The 27,653-nt window shown below is 35.4% G+C and overlaps 1 protein-coding gene across 28 annotated transcripts in view; it reads left to right on the top strand.

Annotated features, from left to right (window-relative positions):
• The window catches only part of LOC143237485 (uncharacterized), a 283,125-nt gene that overhangs the window by 219,291 nt on the left and 36,181 nt on the right, over nt 1-27,653 (top strand). For 26 of the 28 annotated variants that reach the window (XM_076476802.1, XM_076476791.1, XM_076476790.1 and 23 more), the window contains one exon: nt 18,308-18,355. The exons of 1 other annotated variant lie outside the window; for it this stretch is intronic. In XM_076476802.1, the coding sequence (XP_076332917.1) occupies nt 18,308-18,355 (48 nt within the window). Of the gene's footprint in view, nt 1-1,650; nt 3,077-18,307; nt 18,356-27,653 lie in introns of those variants that run through there. One more of the 28 variants, XM_076476787.1, reaches the window with a different exon arrangement.

Consider the following 27,653-nt stretch of genomic DNA (forward strand, 5'->3'; position numbering starts at 1 on the left):
TAAATGTTGGCTTCAAACAGATATTTCTTAACATTCCAGGGATATTTTGTTTCGACATTAATGTGAAAAATTGGAAATTAAAATGATTTAACAACTTATTTATTTAAAGACATTTCTCACAGCCATTCCATCTCGACAAAGTTGTGACAAAAGAAGTAAATAAAGATTTAAGACAAAGACAGTTAGAGTAACGTGGTCAACAATGAATTCATAATACAAAGTGAGTTAGAGTAACGTGGTCAACAATGAATTCATAATACAAAGAGAGTTAGAGTAACTTAGTCAACAATGAATTCATAATAAAAAAAAGAGTTAGAGTAACATACTCAACAATGAATTCATTATACAAAGGCAGCTTGAGTAATGTAGTCAACAATGAATTCATAATACAAAGGGAGTTAGAGTAACGTGGTCAACAATGAATTAATAATACAAAGTGAGTTAGAGTAACGTGGTCAACAATGAATTCATAATACAAAGAGAGTTAGAGTAACGTAGTCAACAATGAATTCATAATACAAAGGCAGCTAGAGTAATGTAATCAACAATGAATTCATTATACAAAGGCAGCTTGAGTAATGTAGTCAACAATGAATTCATAATACAAAGGGAGTTAGAGTAACGTGGTCAACAATGAATTCATAATACAAAGAGAGTTAGAGTAACGTGGTCAACAATGAATTCATAATACAAAGGCAGCTAGAGTAATGTAATCAATAATGAATTCATTATACAAAGGGAGTTAGAGTAACATAATCAACAATGAATTCATAAGAAAATTTAATATTTATATATAGGTGTGTGGATGTGTGTAGTAAAATCTTTTAACATCTATTTCTCTATTGACTGCATTTATTGCTATTTTATGTGTTGCATGCTGGTGTTATCAAAATATGTTACTTTATAGTATGAAATAAGCCTACAAAGGATTATGATTTAGATAAATATCGTTGTTTTAACCGTTATATTAGATGGCATATTTACTTTATGCGCTAAGTGTTCTAGCTAGCCAGTCTTCAGGAAGTAAAGTACATTAACATATACAATAACTTCTTTCTTTTTCATTTTCAGAACTTCGTTAAACTTAAAACTGCGGTATAATTTGCAACGTCGATTGGCTGTGTAGTTGTGGTTAGTGTGACAGTCTGTGAATTTGAATGTCCGCGGTTCGCGCTTTTGTAACACATTGTAGCTGTTTGTGTGTGTTCTGAGAGTGACATTATAATACCGCTATTAAGTTGGAGTATCCCAAAATTATGCGGTGAGAACTATTGACTACCTATTTTCTTTCTTGTGTATCAGTTCACAATTAAGGATGGCTAGCAAAAGTAGTCCTTTTTATAGCTTTGCGCTGTTATCCGGAACAAATTGCAAGAAATACGTGAAAGCGAAAACCTATGACTATTTTCACACTCATTCTGTACTTTGATGTCTCTCTCTTCATTGTTTTTAATGGAATGAGTGTGGCCTCTGAAATTTATATTCATTATTTTACCTTACTTGTTTCATATTCTTCACTGTCTTATTTGCCCCACACACAAAGCGGCTCTCAATAAAATATAATTACTGATAGACGAACCTAGTCGTAATGTTAACTGTTAATATTTACATTTACGAGGCCATGTAGTGCGAAAACGTCATTCTTGATTTTCTTTATTGCGTTCACGAATACCTAACAAAATAAGAAAAGTTCGGCGATACAGAAATGTATACATGGTTCATTAGCTAGGCCGTATTCAGAGATTGTGGCTTGACAGATTGAGAACTACATTGCATCTTAAGGCAGTTATTCAAAAGAAAGAATCGTAAATACAGAAGAAGAAGGCGGGCATTAGAGGTTCTTGAATCATAGAGAGGTGAGGCCACCCATGCTTTGTAAACGACTCCTCTCCCCGCGATTCATACCCCTTGCACATATTTTTATATGGTATGCTACGAAAGCTATGCAGTAAAACTCGTTTTACAGGGAGGGGAACCGGCATCAATGCTAGCAAGTACAAATGCTCCCCGACGCGCGCATCAAAACCAGTAACATCACCCTGAGCGCCAGACACTGGGAACTCTGCTTTGCATGCTGTTCGCGTAGATAGATGATTAGGTGTGTGCAGGGATGCTTGTCTGACGCGCGTGGCTTCGTACAACATGAAGATATGTCGGCAAGCAGCATAACGGTCAGTTCTCCAGCGTAACGCCATAGTAGGTGTCTGATGACCATTACTACCTCACTTTCAACTGCCTTATATTTAAAGTTCCTAAATACTAATTACAAATATCACACGGCTAGGCATCTGTATCTTCAAAAAATCGGCTTTCTAACCTGAACTTTTGAAGGATCTCAAAATAATCAAGAATGAAACGCGACTGAAGCAACGTTTTCATGTTAAAATAACAATAACAATAAGGCAACATTTTCATGTTTAAAAAACAACAACAATGAAGCAACGTTTTCGTGTCTGAAAAACAACAAAAACTTGTGGTTCTCAGACTGTTTAGTTTCAGGACTCTTCCGTTAAGATTGTCGCTGTCGTCCAGTTCGGCGGATGCTGTTAATGTCCAGCACTTCTCGCGAAGCCGTCAACGGCATTAGCTGACGCCTAAGATTGTCAAGTGTACAAGGCTTAACTAGCTCTTTCACTGACTTTGTGCTAGTTAGCTGCTGTCGAAGGAAAAATAGAAAGCTCAACAGCGGCCGAAGGAGTCGCTCTGACAGTTCATATTCACTACCACCGTTCGCTCTCTTCATTTCCATCATTTCATATTCAGGAGGCAGGCAACCACTCTGCTAGGCTAGCACGACCAGGTCTTACAGCGGTCAACCAGTAATCACGAGGAGATACATCGCCATCGACGTCTGCTCAGTGACCTTTTACATTTTCATGAAAGCACTACGGCCCTGATCTCCATAGCATGCAACTTGGCGCCCCAGTGAGGAGTTAGGCTGTGCGTTGGTCAGTAATGGATGGTGTCAACGTACACCCATTTATGCCGCTGCTATGGGCCAGTAAATTTGGACCTCGTCTACCTTGGCCGACTCCTGTCACTCTAGATTTGTCTAAGACGCCCCCTATATCTCCAGGTAAACACTAATTAGTTTAGTAGTAGTAGTAGTATTGTATTGTAAATTTTGTCTTGGGTAATTTAGTAAGTCACTGCTAACAGTAGTAAACATTCAGAACTACACGCCAAAATACATTTTGAGGTACTTTGGGACAAGAAACTTTAAGACTAAAAAAATTAACATAAATATTTATTCTACCTTCCACTAAAACAACACATATGTATGTGTTCATATTTGTATTCAAAATATTTAAAATATCACTTCTTTTGTTAATATATATCCTCTTTAATTGTAACTCCAGCAGATCTGCGATTAGTTCTTATTTATATGCACTGAAGCAATTTAATGACTAGCTGAAGAGTGTCCTCATTCCTTCCTCTGGGGATGCATGTTCATAGGAAACTTAGACGGATCGATATAGCTGTGATTAGTCTTCAAATGCTGTTAGAAGAAACACAATGGAAGATAACCACTGTCCAACCGACTTGGCCCAATGAGTATTGAAGAAACACGAGTTTCTAGTATTTAAACTAAAGTGACGGAGAGAAAAAATAAGAGTATTCAAAGACGGTGGAAACTTTAAATGGATGTGATTATTAATTATGGCTGCAATTAAAAGAGAGGAAAATTTTGGGAAAGGACGCATACAGAAAACCCATTTCTGTACATGGTAATCAAATATATGCGCAAATGTCGTTATAATTTAAAATATAAGCACTTCATTCCCACCTCGTGATGTGCAAAGCTTGTGAAACGAAGTTGTATTGAAACAGGTATTACGCAGTTAAAAATTCTTGAAAACTTCATTGTACTTATTTTGAATGAGTGTTTCATTCACGGGTTCATTTCATAGTGTTATTGCAATGAAATGAGATGCATCATTTACAGGACTTTGCTACTTTGATGTCCCGAACCGTGAATGAAACAGGATTATTTTATTCAAACGCTTTCTGTGCTGAAATATTAGACGGTTAGAAAATTGAATTAATATGTACGATTAGCCACTTGCATTGTTGAAATCAGTCAACCATAAAATATATTGCATTGTTAAACCAAAAGTGTTTTCTGAATAGTGAAATGGAATTATAAAGTTGTCAATTTTTTTTCTCTATTTTGAGACTCAAAACACTTGTATAGATTAATAGAAAAAATGAAACCTAATGTTACATTATAAAATGTAAGAATTGGCATATACAGTGAATAATGTTGTTATAAGCTATGGGCCAGAAGCGTAAATATTTTTAGTATCTGTACCGTTATCTGAAACACGTGTTTAACATCCAATTAATTAGATTACAATACAAACCTTTTATATTCATTCTAGTAACCTAATACTTTTTAGCACTTTTTTAAGGAAATGCTGTTACTGTTTACTCTGTACTGTAACCTAAAAATGGCACTCGGTAACACTACCATTACCTTTTGTATCCTTTGTGAATTTTTGAAATCTAATATAGGATATACTGTGATTGAAGTAACTGTAATTATATTTTAAGCACAAGGTGCAGTGAATGTTTAATATGTTTGAAATATTTGCTTTTCTGTCTTTAACGTTTCGGTAATACAAGTTGAATCTGATTACATTTGTCGGTAACGTAAAACGTGTGGTTAAATTGGTTAACATTTTTTATTTTTTTAACTTTAAATTATCTATAATGAAATATGTTTTAAGTTTGTTGGTGTACTTATTTTTCTAACTTTTAAGTGTGTGTGAACTGTGTTTTAAAGTTGATTGGCCTATGATTAACCTAGTATTTTTATTTATTATATTTTTTATCTATTTTAACGTTATTTTCACTAATTACATCTAAGTAATGATCTAATAATTACGTCAAACGCATATTCTCTAAATACTTTGTACTCTTTGTTAACGAATCTGATACTGAGACACGAAGTACGCGTATGTATATTTGTAGTGAGTAGACCTGTACTGGAAGAGACAAAAATAATACACGTATATTTCTATACATATTGGTAATAAAGAATTCCAAATGGTCACAAAAAGACAATACAGAAACAAGATCGCTATAATTTCATTTATTTTTCCGTGTCAGTTTCATTCTGCTGTATTTTCAACAAAATGTTTGTATCTGTTTTGAATCCTACAATCAAAAGATATAATATAGTATATAATTTTTCAAAAAGTGCCAACAATGAGATGATACAATTTACTTATGAATCACACAGTAAACAGTCAAGAGATAATAAAATAGCTTTATTTTCAATAATAGAGAGGGGAGCTGATAAATATATGAATTAGTGGAATATTAGAGCTTAAAAACACGTATGCAAATATTTATATATATATTATGGTTTGAATTATATTGACTTACGTTTCGTGTATGTACAAATGTAACGCACAAATCTTAACTTATTTAGAATTTTAAAAAACGTAATAATTTATTTCTACGTTTCGTCGTCAAGGAAACTAAACACGGAATCCTAAATACGAACAGGAGATATAAGCAGTAAGCACGTATATAGTATCGTAGATAAGCATACATTGATATAGACGTTACAGGAGAAGGATATATTTTTCTGGGTTTATTTTTCGTATATATTTATATTCAGTAGCTTACAGACGATGAGACAGCAAAAATGTTGGCGCGTTCCGCAAATCCGTGTATATCGTGTATATATCTGTGTAAATATGTGTTTTCAGTTTTGTTTTGTTTTCCTAAACGATTCTGTTTGTCCCTTTTCTCATCCTTTCTTTCTCCTCTCTGCCGGTCTAGTCACATGCATGTTTAATGTGGGACACCGTTCTTGTCGCCTAAAAAAAAAACACGATCGTTTTTCTATAGGGGAAGGAGTTCTCTTTCAACAATTTTTGCTCATACCAGCAGAAATGCAAAACCATCACATTTATCTCCCGGTTTATGATCGCATTTTGCAATTCATACACGTTGGTGTGGGAAATGGAAGCAGTGAGGGCCTCATTGCCATTCAGTCGTCCCAGTTCTCCAGCCTTTAAATCTGCAATGTATTACGTAGATTCCACTGTCACTGGAAAATGAGGCTAGCGGTTTGGGTTTCGTGTTCATCACTGTTATTGAGGCATCTAAGACAAGCTTTGGTCACTAACGGGGTTGTTGGTTGAATCTTCCTACATTTTTCGTGCAGCTATGTCGTCGTTTTTGAGATTTTGTTGGTATATATACATATTAATGTCTGCCTTCTACACGCAGAGGTTCCAAGTTGCATCTTCTGAATAGATACAGCTAACTGTCCTCCATCTTTTAGTTTGCCAGCCGATCAATCTCTTGATCTCTCTATTTTTTTACTTATTCACCCACATCACGACACAGGAATTCCTACAGATTGCTATTTGTCTCATGGTCCGTATGTATAGTTTGTTAACGCAAGTATTCGATTTTTTTTAAATAAATTGTGTTTTAATAGAAAATGCTTACCAGATATCTAATCTGTCGGAAACTATTTAAGCGCTTCTGGATGTAATCACACATGAAATAATGAAACTTGCGGAATACATTAAAAATTGATTCTGGTTGTTAGATAACACTGCACAACAATTTGTTTGAAAAGTTTTGCTTCCTGAAAAGTTTTTGCTGATTGTGACAGGTACCTGGTGGGTATGCACAAATACAGTTTTGGTTTTGCTTCATCTTGAGGAACTCTGAGAAATAGACAGTTAACTGTTTACCGGCAATAACGTATTTAATTGCGTTTATGTTTCTAATACGCTATTAAGTTTAACATAATTAAAAGTGTTTTGCCTCTGATTTTCGTTTATATTCAATGTCCAGTGCATCACGTTGCAGTGTCCAACAACAGTCAACAAGCATTGACGGATTCCAGTTGCCTTGATATCGTTTTTCCATTGTAGCAAAACTGAAGATTTCGATGAAACAGTACGTGATGGGCAAATTTGGATGTGATTTTCGTGATCAGCATCCAAAAATCTATAAGGAACACCTAAGAGTGTTCAAGAAGCAAAAACTTTGTTGTGCAGTGTAATGAATTATTTTTCCCCGTTTCATCATTACTGTATGCAACATTACTGGAGCATCTAACAGTACCGTATTGACATGACGAAGATTTACTGACGCAACAAACAGTATCGAAGTAGATTTTGCGAGAAAGTAGGAAAAAAAGTGTGAGAGTAATTCTACGTTCAGTGGTTTTAGAAAAAAAACATTTTAAGTTACGAATAAGAGAACTTTGTATCGTTTTGAAGTAAGGGATCTAATTTATCTGCTGACAAAATAATACAATTACTCTTGTCGCTTTATGCCCCACAGTCTGATTTTTGGTGGTTTGTTTTTAACACGCCCCTGTTTCTCTCTTGGAAAAATTGCATAATATTAATTGATTTTTATAATATAAATACACAAGTGTATGCTAAGAAAGAAACAGTTTTTTTTCCTATGCTTTCGATACGAGTGAAATGGAGAACAATAAAGATTGTGTTAATAACACAATATCCGTCTTTTGCTAAGAAATGTATTTATGCAATATATATAATGATGCCAGGTTCCATACTGCTTGTTGTGTAACCAGGTGAAATTGAAAAATTCGAAAGGACATTCCTCACCCATCCCACGTGTAATTACGATCTGTAACCTTATGACTTTTTTCGGCCCGGCATGGCCAAGTGGTTAAGGCACTCGACTTGTAATCCGAGGGTCGCGGGTTCGAATATCCTCGTCACACCAAACATGCTCGCCATTTAAGTCGTGGGGCGCTATAATGTGACGGTCAGTCCCACTATTCGTTGATAAAAGAGTAGCCCAAGAGTTGGCGGTGGATGTTGATGACTAGCTGCCTTACCTCTAGTCTTACACTGCTAAATGAGGGACGGCTAGGGTAGATAGCTCTGGTGTAGCTATGCGCGAAATTCAAAACAAACAAACAAAACCATTTTTTTTCTTTATCTTTGTAAGATAATTTGTTGCTCTTAACGCAGCTGTATATCTACAATATACCAAATTGGTATGATAAAACATATAACGGCCAAGGAAATACGCAAAAGTAACAGTGATTTGGATGACAACTGATGTCCATTTCCCATATTTTGGACAAAGATGCAGATTTGGTGGTTATTATCGGAAAAACAATAAAAAAATAAACAACTTGTATAATTAAGTAAAGAATTAAAACAACATCCAATTAACCGCAACGATCTGTTATTATTTTATTCACAAATCATGGTTGATTTAAATATTTCAAAGTTTGTTAACCAGTGTAGTAGATAAAGGTAAAACTTATGTGTAACAGGGGTGACAGAGTACGCGATGTACAAGAATGTTTTTGGAAACACTTTTGAAAATTCATATCATTAAAACTTTTAACATAGAGATACTCGGTTTGTTAAACATGCAAAAATAATGATTAGTGTTTACTTCACAGATTCAGTAAAATAAAATAAAAACTAACAAGCGTTAGGTCTCCAAGAAATGCAATATTTCGTTCTGAATTAAAATAGCGAATATGAAGGAAAAAGTTTATTTGTTTTTACATTTCGCACAAAGCAACACGAGGGTTATCTACGCTAACCGTCCCTAATTTAGTAGTGTATGACTAGAGGGAAGGCAGCCAGTAATCACCATCCATCGCCAACTGTTTTACCAACGAATAGTGGGATTGGTTGTGACATTATACCGCCCCCACGGCTGAAATGACGAGTATGTTTGGTGTGACGGGATTCTAACCCGCGACCTTCAGATTACGAGTCAAGTATATAAGCCACGTGATCATGCCGGGCCATGAAGGAGAAAGCAAAATGTGTGTTGTGGTGAGCCATGCTCGAATCCCTTACACGGATGCAGAAGAAATCCAGACGATGTTGTCAACGAGATCCATCTACACGTAAGGCGATTTAATGAACATAGGAATCGCTCTACACAAGTAACAGATGAAACATTGTATTGAGAGGGAGGCTCGATCAGTTGATTCCCGTCTCACATAAATACGTTCTCTTTACATTAGAAGTTTTGTTTGTATCTTTTAATAAGACTGCATAAGAGACACGATTTGCACGAGTAAGGGGTGAGAATGGAATGCGTCGAAATACCCAAAACTCCTCCACAAAAGTAATTGTTATAAAGTGTTAGAACACTCAGTTGGAGATTTTGTAGAGACTGGACAGTTGTAGTAGATCCTGCAGCATGTGTTGAACTGTGATGACTGTATGGTATACAATTAAAAAAATACAACTTAAAACGTCATTTTTGCGCCTGCTACAAACCATTTGTGTCCATGTTAAACTGTTTTCCTGGTATGGTTTTTCAAAAATGTTTTGAAGTCTCGTCTTTTGTTTTTTTCGTGAACCAAAGTTTAATTGTAATTTTGTTTCTGTTGTTTCATTTTAATACTTTTTATTTTTCAATTGTATTGAACAATGTATGTTCAATACAATACCTTATACCTATGTAGCATGGTGTTGTTTCCATTCATATTCGTAAATATAAGAGACGGAACTAGCTTAATAAATTAACGATCTCAGATTTTATCTTCTATACACGCAGATGATAGGTCATACGTGTTTCGAGTAAATCGTAAAAACAGTTACCTTTGTCATTATAAAAATTTTACAGGAAAATAATAATATTTGAAACAGCATAAAATTCCATCTAATATCCAAATTTTTATGAAAATAACTAAGCTAATGTATGTGAATAAGTATTAGAAATTTAATTTATTTCGTTTTCATAAACTCAGTGTTTCGTTTCTATTTTAAAGTGTATTATGACATATTCATTTGTTAACAGTAAAGAAATAGTGAAATTTCTCACGCTTTTGTTGACACACTGAACATTTTCATTTAACATATTATATCTTACCTTAAAATGTTACCTTTAGACTTATAAAGTGAACTGTTTCCAGGCGCTGTCAATTATTTCAATGGATTGTTTAGTAAGTGTCGGAGTGCAACTTCATATAAAATTATATTTTATCAAAAATTGCCCTTTGTTTCGATTCTGTTCACCCCTGAAGGTTTTATTTTTCTAAAAATAAAACAGCATGAGGCCAACCTTTAGATTTTGCTCGTCTATCCTAAAGACCATTTTGTTTGAGATATAATAAATCTTGTTTTGTTTAGTTTATTTGTTCGCAACTGTATTAGAATATAAGGTCTCAGAATCATAACCCTTCTCAAAAACCGACTAATACTGCTGTCGTGCGCATTAATTCGTGGGAGCACAAACTTAATATACCCCTTGCTTTAATTCGTAACTACACACTTTCATATTTACTAGCTCCCTGTGACGTTAAGCATACTTTATCTTTAACGGATATATTACCTAAAATATTTTTTCTGCCAATCATTCACCTTCTTTAAAGTCGTAACACATTTGTATTGGTGCAATGATCGGATAATTCGCGCAAATTGATATGAAAATAGGTCACTAGCATGCGTTATAACCAGGGGATATTTTCGGTTGGTGTCTTTGGAGTAATAATAATGTTTAAATCAAGGTTAACAATGTAACTTTTGTTTCCACATACCAAACAGTCAATACGTATGTCTACAAAGGTATTGATAACGATACATTGCGCATTTTAACACTTAGTAGGCCCGGCATGGCTAGGAGGTTAGGGTGCTCGCACTTTCAGCCGAGGATGGCGTTATAAAGTTACGGTCAATCCCACTATTCGTTGGTAAAAGAGTAGCTCAAGAGTTGGCGGTTGGTGACGATGAGTAGCTGCCTTTCGTCTAGTCTCACGCTGCGAAATTAGAGACGACTAGTGCAGATAGTCCTCGTGTAGCTTTGCGCGAAATTCAAAAACAAACAAACAAACAGTACTTAATTAATATTGTAAGTCTGCTCTTAAGATCTTTTGTTGTAAGCTAAACGGAGATAGAAGAAAGAAAGAAAATCGGCTGCTACGTAAGATAAATGTGGAGAAATCGTGACGATTAGTTAATGAAATTGCTCCAACATGAATTAAGGTTTAACTCCATCTTTTAAATAAAATATTTATGAAAGAGTTATTTCTTACTATGTAACTTTTTTGTGGTTCGCATACAAAATTTTTTTTGTTTTATAATGGAAGTCGTAGCAGGGTAATTTTGTATAGGCCTGTGCTAAGAATTATGTTTCTGTAAACAACTAATACAAATACATTTGTGAGAATCATATCAAAGTTGTCTAAAAATTATAGTTCTTAGTTTAACAAAATTCAAACTGAACAATATAGTAATTATAAGTATTCCTTTAAAGTTTCCTTTCTCATACTAACATTATATCATTGTGAGTTGAACAGCATTTTAAAACGAGTTTTAGATTTATCAAGTACATATAAACTGTCAGTTAAATATTTTGTACTTGGATTGCATAAGATTGGATAAAACGTCCTTATTTCTGAAGCGGTTTTCTTTGTTAAGAATGCTTGTAAAATGTAATATTTCTTGCCTTAGGAAAATAACAACTGTAATATTTTATGTGCAGTATTTTTTCACAGTCTTTTATGTACTTAAAGTGGCATCTTACTATAAATATGATTTGTTTTGTGCGTGTTTTAGCGTTCATTACACAGAATTACCTACCTCGAATACCTTAAAGTTTTGAATGATAACTGGGTCCGACGAGGTATGTATTAGGTCATCCCTAAAGTAGTGTTCGATTTCAGGTTAAAAAAAAAAGGAAAGCATTACAAACGCTTTTAATGTTGTTTAATTAATAATGTATGTTCCATTATTATCTATTACTTCCTGCTAACGATTCACAAGCTTCTGAATACCACTTCTATAAAGTTCTTGGGCTTTGGAGGAAAAGAATGCAGAGAAGGTAGTTTTGGCATCTTCATGTGTTCCAAGCTCTTTTCCATCAAGATAGTTCTGCAAACTTTGGAATACATAATAATCAAATGGAGCAAGGTCTGAAGAACAAGGAGGATGTGGATTTTTTTTTCAGTCTAGGTCTTCAATTTTTGTAGATGTGAACCTTGCTGCATTATCCTGGTGTAACTCAACACCTTCATGATCAAATCAGGCCTCTTACCTTTCAGTGCAACATTCAAGCACTCTAACTGTTGACAGTAGAAGTCTGATGTAATCGTTACATTTAGTGGCAGGAACTCAAAGTGGATCACACCAACAATATCCCGTCAAACGCTTAACAGGACTTTCCTGGGGTGGAGGTCCATTTTGGGCTGTGCTTTAGTCAGTTTAACTGCACTGAGCCATTGTCTGCGGTGCTAAACATTTTTATAATATATCTATTTTTTATCTCCAGTTACTAAGCTGTCCAAAAAACGTGATTTACGTTCACAAGACTGCAGAGAAGTACAAATGTCCACTCTTGCTCTAAGGTTGGCTTCTGTCAAATTATGGGGTACCCATTTTCCAAGTTTTGACACCTTTTCAAGCTGTTGCAGATGACGGTGAACTGTTGAATGGGTTGAATTAAGCTTCTGTGCTAATTCTTTAACTGTTACAGCACAATCTTCATGAAGTGCAGCCAGCATCAAGTCATCATTAAACTCAACAGGACGACCTGAACGTGGCACATCACTTAAACTGTAATCACCTGATCTGAACTTCTGAAACCACCTTTGACATTTTCTGTCGTTGAGAGTATCTGCGCCATAAACACCTTGAATATTTCGTGTAATTTCTGCTGCACTATTATCTTTTTTAAACTCATAAAGCATTATATGCTTAATGTGCTCCTCAGGCACATCCGTCTTCATAAGGGTTTATTTGATTAATGATCTGAAAAAGTGGAGTTGGGTCAGTTTCTTTAATTTCCTGAACATTTTTTATACACGTCCTAATGCATATTTTAGCCATTAAAGCCTTCTACAATGACAGAAATGGTGATGCACTTTCTGCATTACATTTTCGGACATTACTTGCGGGATGACCTGAAATCTGGGCTACTTTGTTTTAAGATTTTTGCGAGAGAAGGGATGCAAGAACCACCTTCAAATATCGCCACTCTATTGTAGGTGTTTAGCATTGTATTTAAAGAAGTTAATACTTAATCAGTTAAATTAGTTAGTTATTACTTTCCATAAAGCAGGGTATGCAGTTAGCATCTAATGAATCATTAGGGACTTAATAACAAAAGAAGGAAGGAAAACATTATCTACCATTGTCCTTTAAACAGTTTTTGCTCTCTTAATTGGCATCCCTACCTATGACATTCATCAATAACACAGTGCTTGTTATATTTTAAAAAGTAAAGTTTTAAAAACGTACAAATTTAGTATAAAAGAATACCTTAAATGAAATGTGGCGCTGAAAACAATCAACAAATCGTGTAATGAAGAAATATAGCGTCTTAAGTTATCTGAATCAAACATTAGAATGTCATTCGTTAAGATAAAATACACTAGTCTGAGCTAAAAAGTACTAAAATACATTTTTTTATATCTGAGGGTTCGGTATTTGGTGCTTAGGACTCTAAAAGCATGCTGTAAAGATATGCAACTGATAAACCTGTTGTTGTTTCAAAAAAAGAGAAATTAATGAATTCGCAGGATGCTGCTGGAACGTTATATACGCATAGTTCTGTCTGGATATAAACAGACATTCAATCATTCACGCCCAGAAAATATTAACCTCGACTTACAAGACAGCGTATCATACTAAATATTAAGGTAACATAGAAATAACAACTCATTGAAGAATATACAAGTCATCTTAGTACCTTTTAATATTGTACATAATCACAGATGAAATTAAGATCATTAAAAATGCAAATATCAACTCCACAGTCTTAAATCCAGTCTAAGCTTCTTGATGGGAATTACTTGTACAAATTGTAACGGGCCCGGCATGGCCACGCGTGTTAAGGCGTTCGACTCGTAATCCCGGTCGCACCAAACATGCTTGCCCTTTCAGCGGGCGTTATAATGTGACGGTTAATCTCACTATTCGTTGGTAAAAGAGTAGCTCAAGAGTTGGCGGTGGGTGGTGATGACTAGTTGCCTTCCCTCTAGTCTTACACTGCTAAATTAGGGACGGCTAGCGCAGATAGCCCTCGAGTACCTTTTGTGCGAAATTAAAAAAAAACAACAAATTGTAATTTGATTAGTAATTGATTTTCCTCACGAACGACTCATTAGTCGTAAAGAAGCTATTATGTTTTGATGACTGCGGCAGTTTTCAAGTGTTACAGTATTATCACACACACAGAAACATCTGTATTAGTCCATGCAGGTTAAGTGGTCAAATGTTACAAAGTTTGTTGTTTATGCCATAATACATATATTTTAAAATACTGTTTTAGCACTTTTGTAAATGCTGTTGTCACTATGAAGCCGGTTTTAAAATGAGTGAAGCACTTATATGTTTTTTGCAGTTTCAATAGTTCTGATATCGTAAAATATCAATATTCAGGTTTAATTATAACCATATCCTCTTGAACGTACCTACAACCACTTTACATTAAAAAGGTATTGCAAAGAATATCCAGGCCCGGCATGGCCAAGCGTGTTATGGCGTGCGACTCGTAATCTGAGGGTCGCGGGTTCGCATCCTTGTCGCGCCAAACATGCTCGCCCTTTCAGCCGTGGGGGCGTTATAATGTGACGGTCAATCCCACTATTCGTTGGTAAAAGAGTAGTCCAAGAGTTGGCAGTGGGTATTGATGACTAGCTGCCTTCTCTCTAGTCTTACACTGCTAAATTAGAGACGGCTAGTGCAGATGGCCCTCGAGTAGCTTTGTGCGAAATTCAAAAACGAACAAAGAATATCCGGCTGTTTTACATGTGTATCTGGTTTTCCCTATACGGAAAGGGACTTGGTTTCCGGTAGCAATAGCAAATATTCTGAAATTACCGAAATATCGTGTTCGATTTTCTCTCTCATCTTGGTGTATATTGTTTATTCAGTGGTGCTTTATTCAGTTACAATGATTTATTTGTATACATCATTGTTTATAATACTTAAAGTCTCATACATATCCATCTATACTCTTGTTTGTGTTATGTGCTGTAATTATAAAATGTATAATTACCGGTAACTTGTTACATCTCACTACATGGTGTATGAAAGAGCATAAACCGCAAATATCATCTAGCTTTACTATTATCTGTGCTACGTATAATGTGGCTTGAAAAAATATCACCCTTGGATATGAATATAGTTGATAGCAGTTAAATAGTACTGTTCTATGTTTCGCCTACAATTCTCAAAACAAGATCTAACTATAGTATTAGCTCTATTGTTATGTGCCACTTGTAGTATAGCTTGGGGTATTTAATCTCCAACGTCTTGTTAAACATTAATGTTCTGTGTAACACGAATGTTCCTCAAAACATGATATAAATATACTGTTAATCGTTTTGCATGTATTATGTACAATATTGAAGCATTTAACCCTAGAGTGTGTTACAATATCCACCGTTCTCTGTCGTGTATTAATGAGCCAACTACATTATTTTAGTTTGGTATTCCTGTGCTGGTTATATTGTAGATTACAAATTGTAAGACTCAGCGTGTGATCTAATCATACTTCTGTTTAACGTATAACGTAGCAAAAAAATATTATGTTTGTTGAGTGTTATCTACCTGTAATAGTGTTTGTCCGAGAAACGTATATGTCATATAATTTTTTAATATGCATTATCGAAATATGTTTTTGTGTGTTCTAATTGTTCTACATATGTCTGTGTTTTAATACCATGTATTTGGTACCACAATTGTTATCTATAATATGTATTATATATCTTCAGTGTATGGTTTAAAGGTTTGATTGCCTATGATGATTAAACGTATTGGTTCATGTATACTAAGCCTAATTTTGTTGAAACATCATACAGTAATACTTGGGATGTGTGAGATATTTTACCCAAATACATTATTAAACTTTTAAATTTTGATCATAGCTAATGCTGTCAAGACCGATTAATCTGTTGTTCTTTGTATACCTCTTGTTAAAATCCAGGCATAAATTTATGTTTTCTAATCCTGACATGTGGATGATCGGTATATATTGTACTTACGGCATCTGATCCGGATGTATGTAATTAAGATACGATGATGTAGTTTTGTCGTGTAACCTGTTTTCTACGTGTGTGTAATCGATATGTGACATTGTTTTCTTATTATGTTGGTACATGATGTTTATAATAGTTGTTCTTTATTAAGAGGTTTCGCACTTATGGTGGCTTATCTTGGAGCGTATAATTAAAATACGATATTCCACTTTTAGTGTCAGCTCCTGGACCTAATATTGAATTATATGTACGGCATACAGTATTGTAGTCTGTTTAAGTCATGTGAAAGGTACACTATTATGGAACGCGTTTTTATAACGTGGCAGCTGTGTACACTTATGTGATGAATATATAATTCTGCTTATGACATGTTCATAAACAAATGTTTCATCCAGATATACTCCTCATTCTGGGGCCACGCACTATAAGGATAACAGTGAAATCCAACTATTCGAGTAGGCAACAGTAACCGAAGAGTTGGCGGTGGATGCTGTTAACTTGTTGCATTCCGTTTAATCTATTAGTGTTTAAAATGTGACTGATTGCGCATAGTTATTCCTTGTATAGCTTTTTGCGATAATTGAAACAAACAATCGTAATCCTGGTACCATATTCCATAAGATCTGATAAAATTTTATAGTACAATTCTGCGTATGCTTAAAACTCGCCATTATATATGTGTGAGTTTTTAAGGTGCAGCATTTTTCTAATGTAATTTGATCAACATATTGTGTTCAGTAATCCGTTACGTGTAGTGTCTGTTTCAACAATTTGTGATTGAATAATTAAATAAGCATTTGTTCCAGTGATTTCATTCTTCCTACTTATGAAATACACGAATAGTGGAGTAAAATATAAATGGGAAGAATATGTGAGCCAAATATTAGATAGCGGCTGATATTGTTAAGAAGACAGGTAGATTTAGTGAATGATTAATTTAGAGATATATTTAAAGATGGGAGAATATTGACCCTGTAGTTGTGTATATGCATTCAGTATATTCGTACAGTTACGTGTGGTGTCGGGTAGTTATTATCTTATTGCTGGCGGGAGAATATAAATAAGCTTGAGAAACACCAACACAAAGGGAAGCAGTCAAATACATAGGGCATTACTGGTGTTGTACGCGTAGTCATGAGGGTCCGTATGGCCTTGTTTTCCTTCCACAAGCATCAGAAACACGTGTGCTTTGGGAGCACATAGAAGTTCTATATCAATAACCCACGGCCACGTGGTTTGCCTCCCAACAGCATATACAAGTTACTATGTGTAGAGCCAGGTTACCAACCTACCAGGTTTATTAAAAATAAGGAATGACGTGCGAGGTAAACATCAGCAAAATACATGTGATTTCTTGATCATTTCTTGCTAAATGTATAGCAAAAGCATGTTTAATTTACCATTACTTATATGATTTATGTTATATTTAAAGGTCTTAAATAAGCGTTCCTACTGTGATGATTACGTCAAGATATTCCTGTCTCATCATTCATGATTCGATTATTTCAAACTGTTTGCAACTAGTAGAAAACATGTTTCTATTGCCAAAACTTAAAATAAAGATTGTCGGGAAGTAATGTTAACAGATTTATTAATAATATTCCTGAATATCTTTAAGCTACTGTTGGACTTGTGCTGTGTTCTAATGTATTTGTTGGTTTACTTGGATTTTAGAAGACATTGTAGAACTTCGATGTTCCTTTTCCTTGATCCACAACTAAATGATTTGCTAACATAGTATTCGGACACCCTGTATATGGAATAAGAAATAAACAGATTGGTTAGGTAAACATGTAAGATATATATTAAACGTTTGAAGCTGTCCTTTGCAGAAAACCCTGAACGGTTGAATAAATCCCCTTTGTATATTGGGGAAATGAATATTTGCACGTTGTGTTCATGATGTTCCGAGTAACATTTGTTTCGGTATTTGATTCGTTTAAACCAGTTACCATTGCTAAATATTTTAGTGATAGTGTGGTCATTTACACAAAATTCAACGTTTTGTGCAAAAGCTAACTGTTACTGTTCAACCAAATTACAAAAATATACAAATCACAGTTTTCATCAGATCATTGAGTATGGTCTGCTAGTGTTGGCGCCATCTGTTGCTTATCTAGCTAATCACAAGGTCCTGATTTCTATATTACGTGTTTGTTTCTCATCTTTCAAATGGTGTGTGGCATATACACAATAAGGTTTTACAATAATTTACGTTCCATTACGACATTGAAAAGTTTGTATAAGCGTTGATGCAAAACTATAACTTTATAAATGTGTTAAATCAAATTTGGAAATGAATTCTTAATAACGACATGTTTCTTTCGTATTTTTCAGTGGACAGAATGATAAAGAAGGAACCACATTGCACTTCGTTTTATAAAGGTAGAAATACTGTTTGTTTGTTTTTTAGTAGTAATGATTTTCTCTTTAAAAGCCGTTGATGTATATATACATATCATTTCTGTTCTGTGAAGAATCATTGAGAAACAAGTATTAAAACGATAGTTTGGTGTTAAGATATGCTATAATAGCCACCACTGTTGATTTTGGGTTTGTAATAAGGTCTTTATATTGTCCAGTAATATCTTTCTAATTTAAATAACTAGGTCTTACCATATGTCATACGTTGAATCGCATGTTTCTGTATATAAAATCACTGAATAATTGTGTTATCATGCATTTTCTTGTTACACACACACACGTATATGTATATATATATATACAACAGTGTTGTTTTGTGCCATACATTCAATACGGCCTGGCATGGCCAAGCGCGTAAGGCGTGCGACTCGTAATCTGAGGGTCGCGGGTTCGCGCCCGCGTCGCGCTAAACTTGCTCGCCCTCCCAGCCGTGGGGGCGTATAATGTGACGGTCAATCCCACTATTCGTTGGTAAAAGAGTAGCCCAAGAGTTGGCGGTGGGTGGTGATGACTAGCTGCCTTCCCTCTAGTCTTACACTGCAAAATTAGGGACGGCTAGCACAGATAGCCCTCGAGTAGCTTTGTGCGAAATTCCAAAACAAACAAACAAACATTCAATACGTGTTAGCTGTGTATCAAATAATCGGTAATTTCCTTCCATACATGCCCCCCAGTGCCACAGCGGTATGTCTGCGGACTTACACCACTAGAAACCGGGTTTCGATACCCGTGGTGGGCCAAGCACAGATAGACCATTGTTTAGCTTTGTGCTTAACAGCAACCAAACCTTCCACTCGTTTTCTCAAAACACATTGTTTTTAAACAGTCAGCACTGCCTGTGTTGTCTAGTCACACAGTGGTCAGTAGCTTTCTTCTGACAGGCCACTACTCTGTGTAAGTTCTAGTTTTGTAAGAGCTAACAAGATACTGGGTTTTATTCTTCTACGTTTATCATTGTTAGTAGAACTTTTATTACACATTGTTACTAAGTTTTATTTGTTTGCATACATTTTATTCAAACTTACATATAAAAAGAACGCTCATTATGTTTCTTGTCATACAGAAGCACTTTGGTTATGATAATGTTTGTTTTTTTTACTTGAACCATCTCTTTCTCAGCAATAAAATGTAAGTGCATAAAAAATATACTTTGCGTGTAAGTTTATAAGAAATTCTCTTTACGTTAACACAACATAATTTTCATAATCTTCTGAGTGATCAGAAGTTTAAGACATGGATTATTAAACCATATAACTGTCTCCCAAAACTTTGTCTTTTCCAAGACAGTTTAATTTCGCACAGCAACTCACAGGACTTGCTAGTGTTTTTGTGAAATCCTGGCATTTTGCCATGAGCATATTGTTGTATCCTGTCCACTTCGAATGTTTGTATTTATTATTTATGCAAAGTCGAAACGACTTAAACTAATATCACCGATAGAATTTTTTTTTTTACTTACAATTAAAATGTTTTTATTGTTTAGGATTTTTATAAAACGTCATGAGACCAGTAATAAAAGGACTTCTGTTACAAGATTTTTTTTGCAAACCATAATACAGGAACATCATACAAACAACATTACACAATAGCATGACAAGAGAGAGATATATAGTGTATACATAAATATGCACACATATATACGTATATTCATAAAATCTTCAAAACACTTATAAACACCATGGATAAAGTCGCTTTTAATATTTGATTTCTCCGCAGCATTTTTTACACATGAATATAATAATCAATTAATTTATAAATTAACATGCTTCAACTCGAGCATGTTTGATGTGACGGGGATTCGAACTTTCAACCCTCAGATTATGAGTCAAATACCTTAACTACCTGGCCATGTCGGGCCCTGCAACGTTGTAAAGTAAACTGGAATATTAAAAAAACTATACAGTAACATCGTATTTTGTGCATAACTAAAACAAACAAATAAAAAACAGTATTGTAGCTGCAATTATACTGATAATACAGCTAAGCTCACAGAATTACTTCTTACTGTTCTGGTTGTTATTGTTTTTGTTTTGTGTGCTTTTGTTCAACGAGGGTTTTAACAACAACAACAAAAATTCAACACCATTGCGAAATACTAGTATTGTATTCTTTACGATTTTAGGACACTTCAACTTCCATGGTAAATAGATATTCACTAAAATATTTGAAACTTTTATTGATATCATAAAGGATATAACTTCATAACAACAAAACTGGATTGTACTTTCGGACTTTTGATTACTTCAAAGTAATAATAACATTGTTCATATCGAAGAATGTATAGAATGTACGATATTCTAGTTATGGCAAGACAAAAACGTTTTCATAACATTATTTCAATCACTCTCTCAACTCATCTCTATATGAACCGGCATGTTATTATTCTTCGTGTGATTTAAATTATAAGTATTTGATTGGTCGTTCAACTGACACCCGTAAATGAAGATTTGGTAGATGTGAATTGACTTCTTTATAGTTTATATACTTTATTTCCACATGGATTAGGTTAACCACAAAAAACATGAACCAACTGACACTGATTTTTCATTCTTAAGATCAAAATGTCGATAATATCATGGGGTATCTTCGACCACTCTTGTCAAAAGGCTATTCCCAGGACATATTCGTCCGAAGCCACTTTATGGGATGCGACGCATCTTCAGAAACATTCAGTTCATACCTGATGGGGTTGTAGTCTGTTTAACGTGTATACCATTCTATTCGGTCAGTTTCATCCACTTCAAAGAATGTGTACACTTCAACACAGCGATGTAGGCAGTTATTTTCCCTAAGGTCGAAGTCAGAGCCAGCTACACCAACATGTGGCAGACCAAATGGTTGTTGAATGTCATCTCTATTATATAATGCACTAACTCTACCATTATACAGGATTTAGAGATCAGTATGTCCACCAGTATTTATTCTTATAACTCTACTGCAGTCATACGCGTCGTGTACCTCTATGAAAATGAAGTAGGATTCAGTTCTCTGTTATCTAACAACAGAAAGAAGCACAAATAATAGGTAGGAAAGGCTATTTCTTCATATTTTATTGGTCCAGTGGACGTGTTCTTGCTGCCATCACAGACGAACTATTTTGTATCTTTCCGTGAAGAAAACAAACTACATTGGATTTCTAATATCAGGCCGGCCATGTAAATTCTATTTCTGTCTGTTCACTGATATGGTGGTGTATTTACGGCTGCGAACACCTGATTTAGTCCTGAAATATATACCCACCGATTCTGACATGACAGAGTCAATGATAGCGTTATTTGCTTTAGTTGTTGATAATTGTTTGTCTCATTCAGGTGTCCGAGCAACTGTCCAACTTATCTGAAAACAGTTCCACATTCCTTATAACGTCTCTAGTAGATACTTGTAGCCAGTTTTCAAGAAATCCTGTGATTAGTTAGATACCATATGTCTAGTAGCTCTCCACATGAATGAAACATCCACATGTCTTCATTGAGATTGAGCCAGTGCCAGATTCACACAAGGATTGACAGGGAAACTAATTGATCTTTAAATTTTTTTTTAAATACATAAAATTGCAATGACCAGTCTTTAAAAATACACTAGCTCTGAGGTCCCTAATGCGTTTAATCTAGTTATGTTTCTCAAACAACACTTCAAAATCTGTGGTTATATATATGTAAATAAATAATCAGCTTGTCTACACAGTATATACATATCGTAGTCTGAATGGTCAGTACGTTTGAAGTAATACACAAAAACTTTGTGAGTCTTATCAACATTTCCAATGTGTCAAGTAAATAAAGCAGTTTTTCTAATTCTACTGTTGTTCACATTAAACTTTGAAAAAGTGTGTAGAAATAGCTGTGAAATAATAGAGTAATTTGCCTTATTTATAACATTTGTTTTGTTTGTTTGTTTGTTTTTGAAGTTCGCGCAAAGCTACACGAGGGTTACCTACGCTAGCCGTCCTTAATTTAGTACTGTAAGACAAGAGAGATCAGCTAGTCATCACTGCCTACCGCCAACTCTTGAGCTACTCTTTTGTCAACGAATAGTGGGATTGACAATCACCTCATAACGCCCCCACGGCTGAAAGGGCAAGCATGTTTGGTGTGACAGGGATTCCAAACCTCGACTCTCGAATTACGAGTCGAAAGCCTTAACCACCTTGCCATGCCGGGCCAGTTGTTTCGTTTTTCATGGGTATAACGCCACAAACTCCGATTACTCTTTCATTGTTAGACCTGGCATGGTCAAATAGTTAAGGAATCGCAATCTGAGGGTCGCGGGTTTGAATCCCTGCCACACCAAACATGCTCGCCCTTTCAGCCGTGGGGGCGTTATAATGTGACGCTCAATCCCACTATTCGTTGGTAAAAGAGTAGCCCAAGAGTTGGCGGTAGGTGGTGATGACTAGCTCTCTTCCCTCTTGTCTTACACTGCTAAACTAGGGACAACTAGTGCAGATATTTCTCGTGTAGCTTTGCGCGAAATTCAAGCCAAACTTTTATTGTTTTATGCAGTGTAGATTATATATAAACGTACATAAACGGTATATAACAATAATATTATGCTTGATATTGGATCGATAGAGTCAAACGTGTTTAACAATAAAAATTATTTCCATTTCTCGTTTATGTTTTCTAATTACTCTACAACATTATCTATACAAAGAGGGTATGATATTAATAACAGAAATGCTGATATCTGATTAATGTGTTTATTTGTGTCTGTTTATGTTTATTTTACTTTTACTGCAGCGAATCTCGTTTTATGTCCGTTGTTACTGATGAACTTAACACTTTTATTAATTCTATGACGTTATAAAATATTGTTTATTTTTCAATGAATCTTCAGAGTTCTATAGATTTTTTTTAGTAATTATTACACATGTATTGCCGAATTCCGGGAGGAAACTATTTAACACATACTGGCTATTTCCTGTAATAGAGCATGCCCTGCACGAGCCTGTGTCAAAAAGAATCAATAGCCATGTTGATTTCCTCCTTGCCACCTTGAACGGCGGGATTATCTCAACTTTCCAAGTAGTCCGGAAAGGCTAGTCGTCGCTATCGGCGCAGCCCAGGCTGGCTGTGTTCTTAAGAAAGCGAAGGCTCTGGGGGCTGAGAGGATGGAAGATGGTCAGTTTATGACCAGCAATGTTTTATGAAGCCTGCCAGCACGGCCATCCATATGTAGGTGATGTAAGAAAATAGTGGACGAGGGATTAGGCCCGACTGTAATCTCCCGTCTCCACTAGCCAAGAAGGCGTAAAATATTGATGATTCAGTACGTGCACGTGTCCAGACAAACAGCAAAGTTGGCAAATCCTGGATTTAACATCCGGACGACAGTCATTGATCTCGAGAGAGCCTAGCGCCTTTTCTCATATTCTACGGTCCCTTTAATTGACTCAACCTAGGAATGTGTGAGTTGGCCGTTCGATTTCTACCAAACACATCCTTGCACTTGACGAGTCCATATGGAATCATGCTTCACTTTACCACTAGCATATCAAGCTGAAAGAAAAACATTTTTCTGTTTATGCATCATAAAATATCAGTTGAAAAGTGGTGTCAAAAGGTCACTAAAGAATTACTATACCCTCCTATTAATAATTACGTGTATAGTAAATATTATTTTAGTTTGATTTTTGTTTTGTTTTGCTATTAATTACAAATCTACACAAAGAGCTATCTGTACTCTGCCTACCATGGGAATCGAAACCTGATTTTTAGCAGTATAAGTCCGCAGACATACCACCATGCCATTGAGGGGCTTTAGTTTGGTGAGCGTTTTGAGAAAGTGTTGTTAACTCTAGGGTGCCTTCTAGTGGCACAGCAGTATATATGCAGACTTATAACGCTAAAAATTGTTTTTTTTACAGCCGTGGTGGGTAAAGCACAGGTAGCCAGCCCATTGTGTAGCATAGTAATATTTTAACGCCAGTCGCCAGATAGAATGTTTAATTTTACAAGATATATATATATCGAATAAATGAAGCAGTCTTGCGTACTCATACTATTGATCGTATGGAAACTTTTAAACTGAAATTATGTAAGTGATGAAAGAATATATGAACGAAGGGTAACATTGTTAAACACAGAACTACAAAATGGGCTATCTATATTTTACCCACCGTAGGTATAGAAATCATGTTTCCAGCATTGTAAGTTCATAGACATACCACTGAGCCACTTGGGGAGAGGAGGAATATGAGTAAACAGACAAACGTGTTTAAATAAAGCAAATTTTTCATAACTACATTATTCCATGAATCTAACATATTAGGTTTTGAATCGATTTCAGTCCACCAGCTTTAATGAAGACGATAAGCTATAATGTGACGGTCAATCCCACTATTCGTTGGTAAAAGAGTAACCCAAGAGTAACTGCCTTCCCTCTAGTCTTACACTGCTAAATTAGGGACAGCTAGCGCAGATAGCTCTCGTGTAGTTTTGCGCAAAATTCAAAACAAGCCAAATCAAACCATTGAAAACGAAAAATAATCCACGCGATCATTATGTATGACTTACCGCACCCCCTTGTGTGTTCCAATACTATTTGGTAAATATCTATCTATATATATATATAAACGTTAAATGTTTTAAATAAAACCACAGTTCATATAAAAGTGGAATTTTTTATTCCATTAAAACATTAAAGTTTAAGTTGTATGATCTTATTCTAGCCTGCTTTTATTAATAAAAACATGAAGAGTTAAAATTAAATTACTTTTTAATTTTTCGACAATAAAACCGCCCAGTAGCACAGCGGAATGTCTTATAACGCTTAAAACCGGGTTTTGATATCCGTGGTGGGCAGAGCACGGATAGGCCATTGTGAATTTGTTTTTAATTTCACGCAGAGCTATACGATGGCTATCTGCGTTAGCCGTCTCTAATGTAGCAGTGTAAGACTAGAGGGAAGACAGCTAGTTATCATCGCCCACCGCCGACTCTTGGGCTACTCTTTTACAAATGAATAGCGGGATTGACCATCACTTTATAACGCCCCCACGGGCGAGCACGTTTGGTGTGATGGGGATTCGAACCTACGACCCTCAGATTACGAGTCGAGTGCCTTACCCACCTGCCACCTGGCCATGTCAGGCCTGTCCTTCCCCCAATTGTGAAGCTTTGTGCTTAATTCAAAAAACAACTGTCACAGTAAAACTAGGGTGCGTATCTCATCATAGTAGGCGATACGGTACGTATCTAGACAAAAACGTTTTACTAATGTTTGTTGCAAAGTTTAGCAGTCTTATATATGTATATATTACTAACACTGTCTTAGACAAGTGTCCCCCACTGGTACTCCGGTAAGTCTTCGGATTTAGAACGGTAAAATCAGGGTCTAGATTCCTCTCGGTGGACACAGCAGATAGCCCGATATGGCTTTGCTATAAGAAAACATGCACAGAAAACAACAATCGATAATAAAGCTAGAAGACAACAATCGATAATAAAGCTAGAAAACAACGACCTTTACACACCACGTAATTATAACAGAATCTATATTTCAACTGATATTTTGCCTATGCGGCTTCTTCAGGGCTAGTGCATATAAGTATATATATATATATATATTGTAATATCAAACAGTTTTATCTATTAACCCTGAAAAAGTCGCAAAGTCGGAACTCCGGTTGAAATAAAAGTTAGCTATTAATTACTTGAAGTGTGAAGGCTGTTTTTCTAACTTTAACAACAAAATGTATAAACATTTCCAGTGTGCACTACAAATTATGAAATATGACTAAACACTTAGTTCTCAACTTTTGTTGGGGGGGGTGTTTTTCTTCAAAACTCTTTGTAATTATAGAACATAATCCTGCTATTTGCTTGCTTGTCTTAAAGTAATACCTCCTTGTTTTTTGCTCATTCATTTCACTTTATGTTCCTTAACTTAGTAACACCTTTAATCGAATTTGAGGGGTGTGGAGGCGGGAATATGTGAAAGACAAAAGACGATTCCCTCATCTCTCACTCATGAAAAGACGAGTCTTTACGTTCCTCCCTTGTCCTTATAACTCCTTGACCAGTTGGAGTAGGCTTGGCTTCATGCCTGAAGGGTCATTCTTCACCTTCCAGCTGTTTGATTGTGCTTTTGTCTCCCACCGTGTGGAGCCTGGCACGCGGTAGAGAGACATTTGAACGACGAATGACTCACGCAAAATATCACATCGCTTATAAAGAGCTTCCAGCGTTTTTACACACTTATTTAGAGATATTCAAATGTTTCTATACTTTATATCACACTAGTTTTGGTTCGTGTAATATATTTAATCTCCTGATTTATGGAGAGCAGAGTTGAGACATTGGTCCGACCAAAAACCATGTGTGTAGATTTTAACGTGTGTGTCATCTTTCCTAGGAAAAGAAACAGCAGTTAAAGTATTTGGTTATATACGTGGTTACATATTAGTGTATTAGATTAGAATGGTTTAAATAAATAAACTTGTGAAAACTTGTTTAATAAAGTATGCAACTGATTTTTAAAACTCCGCAGATTAAAAGTTGTATAGCAAAGCAACATTTCGAGATTTATTCTGTTCAGACGTGTTCTTCAAGTTGAGACCGACGAGACGTTGTAAAAACGATTGTCAAGTCGTACCATTCGAATACTGTAGCCTAGCTGTTGGATGTTTTATATTAGCTGAATTTTATCTAGCCCACAGTTTCTCAAACTGGGGTCCACGAAATTTCCTAAACATGTTCTTAGAAGTATGATTTATAGAATAAAAATTATTTTCGTGAAATTAAATATATACAAATTAAAACATATAATTTTGAAATATGGCATTATCGCAAAAGTAATAACCATTATTTTTCCTGTTGCATAGAACGAAAAACTATAGTACAGCTAGTTGTTGATCAAAGCAAAACATGTGATGAGGATGTGAGGTTACTGTGCAGTATCATAAACCAGTTAGAGCTATCAGATTTACATTTCTGTACATGTTTATACTTATTTGTATGATATTTGACAAAATAAACACGTTAGCATAGATAGACAAGTGGATAGAGGTGTGCAGTCTATGATGTGCTAACTGATTGACTGTCTCAGGCGATAGGGTAGGGTGATGGAGAAGGTAACTTCATAATTCTACGGAGTAGCACCACCAGAGGACGAGACCGAAAGAGGGTAAAATCATAGTGTTACTAGGGGAGGGTGGCAGATACGTCTTATTTCTGCGAGTGGCACCAGAGGGCGTGTCCCATAGAGGGTGGCATCAGAACGTTACTAGGGAAGGGGTGGCAGATACGTCATATTTTTA

This window comes from Tachypleus tridentatus, chromosome 13, assembly GCF_004210375.1.
Source record: "Tachypleus tridentatus isolate NWPU-2018 chromosome 13, ASM421037v1, whole genome shotgun sequence".
NCBI classification, from domain to species: domain Eukaryota; kingdom Metazoa; phylum Arthropoda; class Merostomata; order Xiphosura; family Limulidae; genus Tachypleus; species Tachypleus tridentatus.